The sequence below is a fragment of the Medicago sativa genome, chromosome 1, assembly GCF_051527215.1.
Source record: "Medicago sativa cultivar Bolivia chromosome 1, Bolivia_mono, whole genome shotgun sequence".
NCBI classification, from domain to species: Eukaryota; Viridiplantae; Streptophyta; class Magnoliopsida; order Fabales; family Fabaceae; genus Medicago; species Medicago sativa.
The window spans coordinates 4,772,349-4,785,675 of NC_140749.1; the positions used below are offsets into that span (position 1 = coordinate 4,772,349).

Below are 13,327 nucleotides of genomic sequence, written 5' to 3' on the forward strand. Positions count from 1 at the left end.
AACTAATCATTTCATTCAAGTTTGGAGACTATTCCTGCTTTTATCCTATTTATTTTCCAAAGCTCTCACATCCTAAACTCCCAAATTACTTCTAAATGACATCTTTGAAGACATGGGGAAATTTGTTGAATTATTTAAAGCTATAAGAGTAATAAACATAACTAACTACAATAAATAATATGAAAAAAATAGAAAAAATAAAAGAGGATGATTAATATTTTTCGATTTTTTTCCACTAAAAAAATATGAATTATTTTTTACACCCTCAGATACAAGTTACTTAGATTTATGGATAAGAAAATGGGCTTCATTTTTTTAGTGCTTTTGGGAACATACAATCGATGCCAACAATTTATGTACAAGCAAATGGGATTTATTATTCGCACTCGTTATTTTCATTATTGTGTCTTTTAGATTTTTTTTCCATGAAAAAATGCCCTTCATGAAAATTTACTTTTGGAAGCTACCTACTTTTTTTTTTAATATCTTGATTCATCCAAAAAATAACTATGTTTGTCTTATAAATCAAGATGTGTCTACATTTGTAAAAATCGATCTCTTAAAATAATTGAAATTCATTTAAGATGTTGACATCTCTCAACAAATATGATTTCAAATGTATCGGTTAAATGTCAAACTCTTGATCGTTAATGGTTAAAACACTCTGACAACTAGACAATAGACATAGATTATCTCTTATGGGCTCTAATGCTCCACACCATATTTATAAAACCCGCAATTTTATTCCATGGTGCATATTTAAGCTACCCACAAGATACACTAGCTTAATTAATTCTTTTGTTGGTTGATTGCAAGCATAATTAATTCTATATTTCTATGAAACAGTAGGTTAAATAAAGCACTCTACAATTGTTTATGGATTCAGACTCTACAATTGGATTCACACTAACTAACCAAACTAGCAATAACAGACTATAACTAACTTTCAGTTATAATTTTGATTGGGTCTAATAACGTATACTTCAAGGCTATTGACTTATTTGGTTTCATATATTTATCATTTGAGATTCAATTTTAATCAATTATATCAAGCTTCAAAATGCAGATATATATTTTGACAACTTTTGGACAACTTTCTCTCTCATACTCACATGATGTTGTTATCCTCTCTTTTCTTTTTTCTCTCTCTATTGTTTTTGACCAATAAGAAGTGAGAAAAACAAGGTTGTCAACAAAGTTGTCATCAAATGGATGTCAAAATATCATTACTCTTTGCTAAAAGACACCAACTAATTTTTATGAAGGTGTCTTTTAACAAAGTTATAACTAAAAAGTGGAAATCACACCTTGAGGTGTGGGTTGCTAAAAGACACCTTCATGGGTGGCTTCCAGCAAAACCATATATATATATATATATATATATATATATATATATATATAATCTTTTCCAACAAAAACCAAAAAAGGAAAGAAGAAAAGCCGGATTATATCATGACAGTAGAAGCAGGCAGTAGAAAGCAGCAGCTTAATCATACCAATATGATATAATAATCAATTAATCATTGAGTCTTGAATAAAATACAAGACGGTCCAATTAGTAAGGTAAGACCTTATGTGAACAAAAATATGATGACACTAATTTCTTGACAACTTTGATTCAAGTGGCTATATTTTTTTTTAATACACTCTCATTCTCTGTATGAAAAGAATTTTCAGAATATACTTCCTAGAATATTCTTCATCTATGACGCAAACCCAAAACTTGGTCAATTAAATTTTAATATGACCCAATTATATAATCCATCTACAAAAACAACTAACAGACCAAGGTACCAGAAACCACAGGTCTATTTTAATGAACACCATAATATAATACTATAATTAAATATTGTAATATAATGATTTAGACTATGTCTTTTAATTCATCACACGTTATTCTGATATATTAGTGCTTAGTCTAAAGTTGATGATACATTATTCCTTATAGGCATTACTTACTTTTCATTTTCATAAGGAAAAATAACTTACTTCACCATGAATCAAGTTGTGTTTAACCTCATTTTCTTCACATTGAGCATGCTTCATTCATCAAAAACAAAGGCACAACAGAATTACTCAGGAAATTCAATACTCAGCTGCAAGAACAACGATGATGCGGGACCTTCATCGGCATTCCTTTACACCTGCAATGGCCTCAACAAATCATGCATGACCTATCTAACCTTCAAATCCACACTACCTTATAACTCCGTTTCCACAATTTCCAGCCTTACTTCATCAAACCCGAACGAGCTAGCCAGAATCAACGGCGCCACTTTGCTCACTGTTTTTCCATCTGGTAAAGATGTTATTGTCCCTGTGAACTGTTCTTGTTTAACCAATGATTATTACCAAGCTGAAACCAAATATATATTGGGTCCAAACCCAACATATTTCATAGTAGCAAATGACACGTTCCAGGGTTTGTCGACATGTGATTCTCTTATGCGTGCGAATCCGTATGGAGAACTTGATTTGCTTCGAGGAATGGAGTTGAATGTGCCACTCCGATGCGCTTGTCCAACATATCATCAGAAAACAAATGGCACCAAGTACTTACTCACATATTCTGTGACCTGGGGTGATAACATTTCAAATATTGCTACAAGATTCAATGTAGCAGTAGGTAATCTAACTGATGCCAATGGTTTTTCCACACAAACTGAACTCCTTTTTCCATTCACAACTGTTCTGATTCCTTTGGCAAGTGAACCAGTGAGTTTAACAACTATAGTTGCTAATGATCCACCAACCCCTCTCGGTTGCAGCTTCAAAAAGTGCAAGTCTAACACAAAAGTACTCCTTATTGCTTTAACCACCTCACTGCTGGTTCTGTGTGTTTTCTTGTTTGTGCTGTTTCTGATTTGGTTTCTACTCAGAAAGAGATCAGCGAGGTTTGTTAAGCAATGTATGCAAGTTAACAATAAAAATGTGGTGTTTTCAGAAGAGATCCGTGAGGAGATAGCGATCATTGAACATCTCTCCAAAGTGTATAGCTTTGAGGAAATAAAAGAAGCAACTGAGAATTTTAGTTCAAAGAATAGAATCAAAGGTTCTTTATTTCGCGGCATATTCAACAATGGCAAGGAAGTGTTGGCTGTTAAAAGAATGAGAGGAGATGCTTCCAAAGAAGTCAATTTGCTGAAAAGGATCAATCATTTCAACTTGATAAAGCTGCAAGGTTACTGTGAAAACGATGCTTGCATCTATCTTGTCTATGAATACATGGAAAATGGATCTTTAAGGGAATGGCTTAGCAAGGATAGTTCCATTGAACACCAAAGTTGGGCAAAGAGAATACAAATTGCTTTGGATATTGCCAATGGACTTCAGTATCTTCACAACTTCACAGAACCTTGCTATGTACACAAGGACATAAACAGTGGAAACATTCTACTAAACAAAGATTTAAGGGCCAAGATAGCAAAATTTGCTCATGCTGAAGAATCAAAAAGGATGATAACTTCTGGTTCTCCCACATCACATGTTGTAGGATTTATGGGCTATCTGGCTCCTGAGTATCTGGAGGCACGGGTAGTCAGTACCAAAATGGATGTCTATGCCTTTGGAGTCGTGCTGTTGGAATTGATCACCGGCAATGATTCTATTACCCTACAAGATGGAAGAGAAGTGATGCTTTATGAAATCATACAAAACATCATTGGACAGGATAATGAAGAAGAGAAGGTGAGCTTGTTCATTGATCCTTGCCTCATCGAAAGCTGTAGGAAAGCCTGTGCACTGCAGCTAGTTAAACTGAGCCTAGCCTGCTTGATCCAAGAACCAGAAAGCAGACCAAACATTGAAGAGGTGGTCTCTAGCTTATTGAAAATACAGGCAAATGATATGCAACAGAGAATATCACCCAGCATCAATAAAAGTTTAAGTTTGGAGAGGTGAAACCAGAGTTTCGACTAACTGATACCGTTGCTTTTGCAGTTTTTGTATATACTATACATATTTTATGCACCAATGTCATTGGCTTTTGTTTTGGATGAAATCACCAACTATCCTCCAATGAGAGAAGACAATCCTATTTGAGGTAGACGGAATAGCAAGGTTTTTTAATTGTTAGTTTTTTAATACAAAAGTTTTCTTCCTCTGCATTTGATTATACCAATCATTATTCCTTTTCCACAATGGCCTCTTGTTTTCTAATTATTATTATAAGACTAAAGCTTAATGATGTCTTCAAACAAAATAAAATCCAACAGCAAATGCAACAAATTCATGTCATAGGGGTTAGTAAGCGTGGATTCTCTGTTTTATTTTTGGTTGGTTGCTTGTGTTAGGTGTTCCAGCTAGTGCAGAGTTTGTATAACTACTGTTGACTTGCTCCATGGCACTACTTGTACTCGGATTTAAGTTGTTATCGTTAAATTTTGTGATTGAAATAGATTGGAAAAAAAATTATATATATGAATGTAATCAATAATACTTGAGCAAAGGTATCAATTAATTACAAGTACAAAAAAATCAGCACTGCTGGAAAGCTAATGCCAAAGTACCCAAGCCTCCGTTTCTAATCACAACAGGCTAGGCTTTATCTAAAAAGAATGAGAAACAATGAGATAAATGGGAGATATCTATACTTAATATGGGAAACTACCCGTCACCTTGATATGGTGAAGGGTCCTTTCTAGGCCATACTTGCGAACTGCTTTTTGACCGGCTCTAAACCCATCTCCATAAACAGGGGAAATGTCTGATTCAATCTGGTGCTTGAAGAACTCCCCAAGCTTCTTCTCAAAAGGAGGTCTTTTACCTGTCTTAGATGTATATGATGCAGATGAGGATGAGGCTGATGAAAAGTTGCTGCCTGGTGCAGAAGAAAGCTCAGACTCCAACCACATGTGAGCCAAAACCTGACAAATACCTTCTTCAACATCTTGACTTAGAGTCCGAAAACCTTCATATATACAAAATTGGCATAAAATTGAGACAGCCGCAATGAAATAAAATGGGATTGATGTTACACAGAAAATGTTAACTATTAAAATGAATAAATGATGGTTCACATGTTGTAACCAAGAAAATGTACGCTGGAACTGCAACGACTTTCTAGATGAATACCAATAAAAAGGAATCGAGAAAGAAATACACCTGTTAGCCGCAGCCATGCATGCATCATCTCATGAGCTAGAATCGATCCGGTAAGTAATCTGTGAAAGAAAAAAAACAATTCATGCACAAATTGATTCTCCCAAGGGATGGACGGAAACAAAGATGCTGATGCGATAAGAGGGAAGAAAAAAAACACCTCACAAAATATCTACAACGGAATTAAAAAAACTTTTAAAATATTCAGATGAGAATCTTATGTGACAATGAAGCATTACTATATTCTTATACAATTTAATATCAAAACCGCAACACATGCTTGGCAGTAGTATTCCTTTTTTTATTTTTTGTTCAACTTCCTTTCCTAACTGCAAAAGAACGCAAAGGTTCTATCATGGACTCATTCACAAAAGCTAAACCCCATGGATATCACGGGGGAAGCAATTTTAGCACCTCTTTTTTTATTCAGCTATGTAACTTTCAGATTAATATGCAGATATAAATTGTGTACCATGTAAAACACAGTGCTTCTGACAAACGTAAAATATTATCTGGGTCTAACAGTCTGCAACTAGGAGGAACTGTCTGCTTGTTATACAAGTTGTAAAAGCAACAAAAACATCAAATTATTACCTTGGAAGACCGTATAGAATGAGAATTGCAGTCACATCACAGCGCGCAGTCAGTTTGTATGGCTGTGCTCTCGTGTCTCTATTTCCTGTGCCGAGTCTAGGTCTTCTTGAAAACTGATCAAGTTTAAAGGCAAAGTTGCGTAAATATATAGCTAACTGTGTGTGTGTGTATATATGTGTGTGTAAGAGAGATATATCAAGTGAGATAGATATTTTTATACGAAAGTGAGAAGAGTTAATCTTGACCGTTGGATCTTATCATAAATGATCAAGATTAAAACATAAAAAAAGCCATGTCGCTTATATATTTATATATGTATGTTAGGACAGGAGAACATAACAGGAAATCTTACAGTGCTGAGTTCCTCTGAGAGGCAGAGTCCTCTGGTCTCAGGCATATGATAGTGGCCCTGTGAAGATAAAGAATAAGATACGCAGGAAAAACAATTCCTTTAATTGTGAACTAGTTAAGATTAGAAGCTTGATATTTTAGAGCATTTTGGCAGGGGAAGTATTACTTATTACAAGCATTAGGCTTCCAAATTAGATTTGTTTGTATCTATTTTGCTCTTAAATTTTTTATATCATCGCGTGTCAAATTGAATCATTTATTTGATAAATTATGTGGTGAACATATCACCAGAGAATAGCATTTTCAAATCTAACACTAACAAAAATGGAAGCCACAAAAAATAGTTCCTCAGAACAAATTAATGCCGTTACAATCAAATTATTAATTATATTCACTGCAAACAAGTGAGATACATTTTATAACTCACATTCTTTTCCCCCTCCCTCGCTTCATTCAGTGCTTGTCTTTCAACCAAAAGTAGAGGAACTTGCTGATTCAATTTCATATTTATGCTTTCATAGAACTTCAGTATATCAGCATGAAGGGGCTGACATTCATTAGTATCCATGATAGCAGAATCGAGACACTCTAAGCAGAGCTTCCTTCCATCCTTATGGGCAATATATCCCGTCCCTTGTGGCTGCATGTAAAGAGAGAAATTTTCATTACATTCTTTTCACTTTGCACCATACATTTTCATTCAACTTACCCTAAGCAAGCATATGATTAATATAAAAATATTTAAGCTGGACTGACCTCCATTCGCTCACAGCTACAACAGCGGGCAGTGTTATCATGTTCATGTGAAGGGCAATAATGCTGGTTCCAGAATGGGTGTGCCCTATATTCAATAAGACCAGCAGGGTTTGTTGGAATCTGTGAAAAAGATATATATTACCAAAAATTAACGGCAACAGGCCATGAGATATATGTCTGCAGTCAAGGAGAAAACTAACAAGCATGCCTTAATTTAATTGTAACATGGAAAAACAATAAACATCATGAATGAAATGGAGATGATACATCTCCCATTCTCCCTCCAATTGCAGGTATAAGAAATGCATAAAAGCGTAGAGTTGTAAAAGACAGAAAAAGTATTAATATTCCCAGAGATAAAAGCTTGTTCAGAACTTCACATCAACGACACCCGCACACCAATTATTCCGGACCAGGAACAGGAAAACAATCTACTTACACTATTACTAGTATCTAAATTAGCATTTGGCATGGTTATACTCATAAGGTATGACTCCCATAAGACCGTAATCTGGATAACGTTTTCCATTCTCCCCATCCATTTTTACATATCAAAAAGTAAAGGCAAACGAAAGTCTATGATAGGTATCAGATGCAAGAATGTAAAAAGTTGTTAAGGGGAAATACTTACAAAGTGCTTGCAGACATCACATTTCGGATGGTAGCTTTCCTTATAGCATGCTTTATGGAAAGGGTAATTTCCAGACGTGGAAAACTACAAAAGCAAGGAAATATACATGAAATACCAATAAAAACCTTGAGTACAGAATAAAAACCAGTTACAAAAACATTAAAATGAGAAATTTGACTGGTCAAAGGAAATTCTTGCACCTCATAATCAGAGATTGGTAGGTTGCAAGCACGGCAACGGAAGCATTCAGGATGCCAGAATGCACCCAAGCAATTTAGATAGCGGCCATAACCAATCTCAGTATTGCAGCCAGCACATATCCTATTATGTAAATAATTAGATTATATATCCACAACTGAGTCTGCATTACATATGTTGTTGATATTCTAATCTAACACCAAGCTGAAATAATAGAATAATTTCTCCATCAACTGAAAATAAACAGAAAATTGATGGGCAGATGTTTTCTCCCTTTGTTTATGAGCATTGAATGCGATGTACATGATACAAAAGCTATCCCTTCTTTGGATACGGAACTTAGTTCATAGTACCCCATGGTTATTTGTTCATAAATTCATCTCATCATGATAAAGACTCTACAACAACAATAATAACCCCACACTTTCTGACTTGGCAAATCAAAATTCTAGCCACACACACGCACGCACACGTATAAATAACAGGCGTAAATTTGTTTTTGTGCAGCAGTCTATATTCGGCTAGTGTTTAGTACAAGGTATTTGAAGAGGATAAAAAGAAGGCTTAATTGCACTCCCCCCCCCCCCCCCCAATCTTTTGTCAATTGTGCGATTTTGCATCCCATGTTTTTAATTGAGCGATTTTGCACCCCATCTTTTTCCCCCTTTCTGGTTTGAAGACCCCCATGTGTTTTAGTGATGATGTGTCTGATTTTGATGACGTGTCTTTGTTTAATGTTTGTCATGTGTGTAAATGAAATTTTTAAAAAACAAAAAAATGATTTTGGAAATTAAGAGAAAAGGAAAAAAAAAATTAACAGCTCCGCCATGATGCAAAGGACAGGACCAAGGAAGCTGCAGAGAGGGGAGAAAGCTAGAGATTATGCTTATAATGCAAAGAACCAATCTTCACTTATTGTTGAGAAGATTATTACAGAACCAATCTTCACTTATTGTTGAGAAGATTATTACAGCAACAATAGAACCATCTTGAAGAATTCCTCTGCATACAATTCCATATCCTCCTTCTCCTATCATGTTCCCTTCCGCAAATCCATCTGTCACATTCTCCAATTCCTTCAAACTATACCACCGACCCCACCCTATGTTCGCCGACGGCGGCGGTGACTCCACCGACACACTACTACTCTCTTCGATCTCACACTCCACTTGATTCTTCATCCTCGAGGATTCATCACCGTCAACGTGTTCGATCTTGATCACCTCCACGATCTCCTTAGAAACGAGTGGAATTGTGCTGGAGCTATGCTTCACTCGACGCATTTTGCTCTTCTTTGAGGTTCTGTTCCGGCGAATGCAGAGAACGGTGATGCGAATGCAGAAAACAGTGATGAGAATGATTGTGACTACGATTGCGAGGAAAATGAGGACTAAGATGTAGAATTTGAAACCTGCAATGGAGGTGGTTAGCAACGGCACAACACCGCCGGAGGAATTGGCGGAAGGTGCCATTACTGTGCTAGCTCCCTTTTTTAATTTCCAAAATCAATTTTTTGTTTTTTAAAAATTACATTTACACACATGGCAAACATTAAACAAAGACACATCATCAAAATCAGACACATCATCACTAAAACACATGGGGGCCTTCAAACCAGAAAAGGGGAAAAAGATGGGGTGCAAAATCGCTCAATTAAAAACATAGGGTGCATAATCGCACAATTGACAAAAGATAGGGGGGAAAGGTGCAATTAAGCCTAAAAAGAACGAACAGTGTATCTAGACTACATTCTAGACCAGTTTTTTTAAAGCTACATTCTAGTCCAGTGTACATCACATCAGCCCCTTCCTACCAAAATATCCTTGATGATTCATAAGATCATCAGTCAACAAGTAGTTCAACAAGACCAGCACGAATAAGTGGGAATTGAGATGCACAATGTTATCCTCTAACTCATACCTGTACCCCATCGGGAAATACTGAATTGGTTGATACATGTTATCATTTCCATGTTTGGGAGGTGACTCCAAATTTAGACTTTCTTCTATTGCTCTGGCAAGTTGTTCATCTTCTTCTAATTGTGATTTGTGGTCTGTAAGATGGACAGAAAACTTCATAAATATAGAACAGAAATTATTTTTTATCTTAAGACATAGATGATATATATATAAACTAAGTCAACACCATCAATATAAGCAGAAATTCCCATAGTAAAAAAAAAACAAAAATATATTAATTTTAGGGTTTATATTGGATCAACTCCAATTTCTAAATGATTTCAAACATGGTAGAAATTGTTAAAGAACGAAATGCGAGCATAAATGATATTGTAGCTATCATATACGGTAAGAATATAAAATATCAAACTGCATATATTTCAATCTAGTAAAGCAAAGCATCCACATTTACTATCAGTTATCATCCTATTACATTCAAGCATGAAATTCAATAGTAAGCAACTGGTTTCTTGGTTGATCAAAGGATTTGAATACAGATTTCATATCAAATTTCTCCTAATCACAATTCGATGATAAAAGGAGAAATGGAAAAAACAGGAATAATAATATCTAGAACAAATTCGAATCAAGTATCAGAAATTAAGAACTTTCAAAAATAACATCATGCCATAACTTAACTTCAATCTCAGAGCAAAGATTCAAAATAAAAATGCACCGCAATCCATATCCTTTCAAGAAGATGCAATAATCTTTTAGAGCTATCTATCTCACCTTTTACATTTTTCACTTTCTGATTTTCTTCTACCAAAGACAACGCAATAGCACGATCAATGTCTTCATTCTCGTTCTCAGTCCAATCATCCTACATTCAAAACCCTATCAAAACACGCGACACAATATTTTCTAAAACAATAACCTGCAACATTTTCCAACACCAGACAAAAAATTCTAAACCATTACAAATTGCATTAACAAGTACCCCTGAAGTTGATGGCAAGTAATAACTCGAATCATCTTTATAATAATGCCCTTCAGAAACCTTATGATCAGACCCTTTAAAAATTCTACTAAGCCAACCCATCAATCAAAAAAATAGCTATATGTTCAACAATAACAACTCCTCCCTGCACAAATAAACATCAACATTTAAAAAAAAAAAAAAAGTAATCACAATCAAGAATCTTGCAAAAAAAATCATCCACAGACACTGACACGCTACACCGGTGGTAATTTGAAAAATTGACGTAATTGAAAGTAATCACATGTGCCAGTGCCGCGACAAGATGTTCATGTCTTACACAAAAAAAAAAAAAAGAGGGTTTAGCAGGTTTATATAAAAATTAAACAAGTTTATGAAACAAAAAACTTGAATTATGAACTAACCTGTGTTAAGAAATTGCAGAAGCAGCGAAAAGCGAATTGTAACAAAATTGAAATAGTTTGGTTTGGTTTGGTTTGGTTGTGAAGTGTGTGATCTAATTTGGAAGAATGATTCAAAAACGAGTAAGAAAGAAAAGACTCTTTAGATCATTGACAATTGAAGAAAAAGAATAATAATAATCAAGAAAAGAATTATTAATTGTAAAAAGAATTAAAAGAAAAGAAATGAATGAATAAATGTGAAGAAGAGGGAAAAGTAGAAGAAGTGCACGCGATTATAAAGTCAAATTAAATTTGAAGAAAAGTAAAACATTTCATCAATCAATTATTATTATTTAAAATCCAGTTAGGAGGAGATTGATTTGGAATACAAAGGGGGGTGTGCGTGGGGTCCTCCTTGTTCACACACAACACACACCTTCTTCCTCCTTCTTACGAAGGGAGACCCCAAAACCAAAACCCAACACAAAGACAAAAAGTTTGTTCCTGATAGCGAAAACCAAAACAGTTTTCTTTCTTTCTTTCTTTCTTTATTTTATTTTTAACTAACGTCAAAATATGCATTAATATAGTTGTGTTGCAGGTGCATTTTAAAACTTACGGATACTAAGAAAAAAGAAAATGTTAACTTGTGCCCCAACAAGATAAGGATCTTAAAATAGATAGAATATAAAAATAAATATTGCATTGAAAATATAAGTTTTGAAGTTTTTAAAGTTATGAATGCACAATTTCCAAGATTAAGTTTCTACATTTAGTTTCTTATCTTGTGCCCTTAGGGCACAAGTTAACAAGACCCTAAGAAAAAATGTTGAAGTATTAAAATTGTCTGAAAAAAGTGCTACTATTATTAAATTGACTTTTTTGTATAAATGTATTTAATGTTGATTTTTAATATTTTGAGATAGTTTTTTTTTTTTGTGGTGATCGATGTTTGAACCCGGACTTTGCATATATTATGTATTGTCCTTATCAACTGTACTAAGCTCACGAGTATATATTCTAAGTTGATAGTATTAATAAGAGTATAGATGAAAACAATAATAAATACGTTTGGTACATAATCTTTTTTTTTTTTTGACAAAAAAATTGGTACATAATCTTATATTTAGAAATTCTTTCAAAAAAAAAAAGTTATATTTAAAAACAATTTTTTTTTATCAAGACAAAACTTTCTTTTTTAAAGGATTTTTATGATTAAAAAACAAAAGAAGTATCAATTTCGCTAAGTTAGTCCATCATTTGTGACAACTAAAATGGGTATGGGTCCTTGATTGATTACGTTAGGACGGAGGAAATGGGGTTAGGTATAGAAGAAATGGCAAATATTTATTTGCGCATCCGCGGATTTATGGAGATTACTTGCTTCCTTGTCATGCGCTAGGATAGGAACGGGATTTAAGTAATTAATTAATATCCTTTCTTATTAAATTCATTAAATATTTTAATTTAATTCAGAGATTTTTAGAGTAACTTTGTTAAAAAGAAAACAAAAGTAAATCTAAACTCATTAATTTGGGGTTTTTTTTACGGTTAAATATGTTTTTTGTTCTCTATAAAATTGGGGACTTCTAAGTTTAATCCTTACTTAATTTTAATAGATTTTTTAGTCCCTACAAAAAAGAATTACTTCTAATTTTAGTACCTGTTACAACAAAGTTTGTTTAATTATCCTTAAACTCTTAAATTTTTGAACAATTTTTTTGAGACAAGTTTAGAACACTATGAAAGGTTCATTTACTAAAATTTAGAATTTTTTAACATGAAACGAATTAAATATGAATTTTTTAAAACGGCAAAAGTTAAAGATAAAATTAACAAAATCTGAACGTAGAAATCAAATTTTGCGACAATTTTTTGCAGAGGAACTTTTAGTATTGTTCTTAACACGTCTGCAAAAAAAAATGTTCAAAAACTCAAGAGTTTAAACATAAATTAAACAAATTTCAATTGAGGAGGGATTAATAGAGTGCAGAATTTTTTTAAAGACTAAAAGAACTACTAAAAAATTAATTAAGGACTAAACTTGAAAAGTCCCAATTTTATAGGGACCAAAAACATATTTAACCCATAAAGTTTTTTTTGTCAAAAAACAGGTTTTTTTAAAAATTTCCTTTAACAAAAGTAAATCTAAACTCATTAATTAGGGATTATTTAAAAAAAAATTGGTCAAAAAACAAGTTTGTTTTAAAAAAAATTCCTTTTTATCAATGATTCACAATTTCACGTCTATTGGAGTTGAATACAAAATTTTACGGGTGAATCAACTCATTATTAATTGTGGTAATATTCACTAAGGATGAATATATTTATCACAAATAATATTTGAATCATGGTGATATTTTTACTACAAAAAGTGTCTCTCTCTCCTTTGATTACACTTTTATGTTTGTATTTA

General features: G+C 33.5%; 1 protein-coding gene and 1 pseudogene across 4 annotated transcripts; one reads left to right on the forward strand and one right to left on the reverse strand.

The window, feature by feature from the left end:
- Positions 1-1,914: 1,914 nt before the first annotated feature.
- Positions 1,915-4,140, forward strand: LOC146951926 (lysM domain receptor-like kinase 4 pseudogene; annotated as a pseudogene). The gene has a single exon (XR_015032765.1). The product of XR_015032765.1 is annotated as a lysM domain receptor-like kinase 4 pseudogene (transcript).
- Positions 4,141-4,398: 258 nt separating this feature from the next.
- DA1 lies at positions 4,399-11,411 on the reverse strand. 3 transcript variants are annotated; one of them, XM_085756621.1, is made up of 13 exons: positions 10,933-11,411; positions 10,529-10,673; positions 10,321-10,411; positions 9,551-9,683; positions 7,633-7,753; positions 7,433-7,516; positions 7,241-7,312; positions 6,802-6,921; positions 6,473-6,685; positions 6,047-6,103; positions 5,695-5,807; positions 5,104-5,162; positions 4,399-4,909 (listed from the first exon to the last, which is right to left on the reverse strand). In XM_085756621.1, exons 2-13 carry the CDS (start codon positions 10,628-10,630, stop codon positions 4,593-4,595), a joined length of 1,482 nt encoding a protein of 493 aa, XP_085612747.1. In that variant the 5' UTR covers positions 10,631-10,673; positions 10,933-11,411; the 3' UTR covers positions 4,399-4,592. The 3 variants fall into 3 exon arrangements, with proteins under 3 accessions (XP_085612747.1, XP_085612738.1, XP_085612730.1); XM_085756612.1 differs by lacking the exon at positions 7,241-7,312 and adding an exon at positions 10,762-10,842; XM_085756604.1 differs by lacking the exon at positions 7,241-7,312.
- Positions 11,412-13,327: the final 1,916 nt, after the last annotated feature.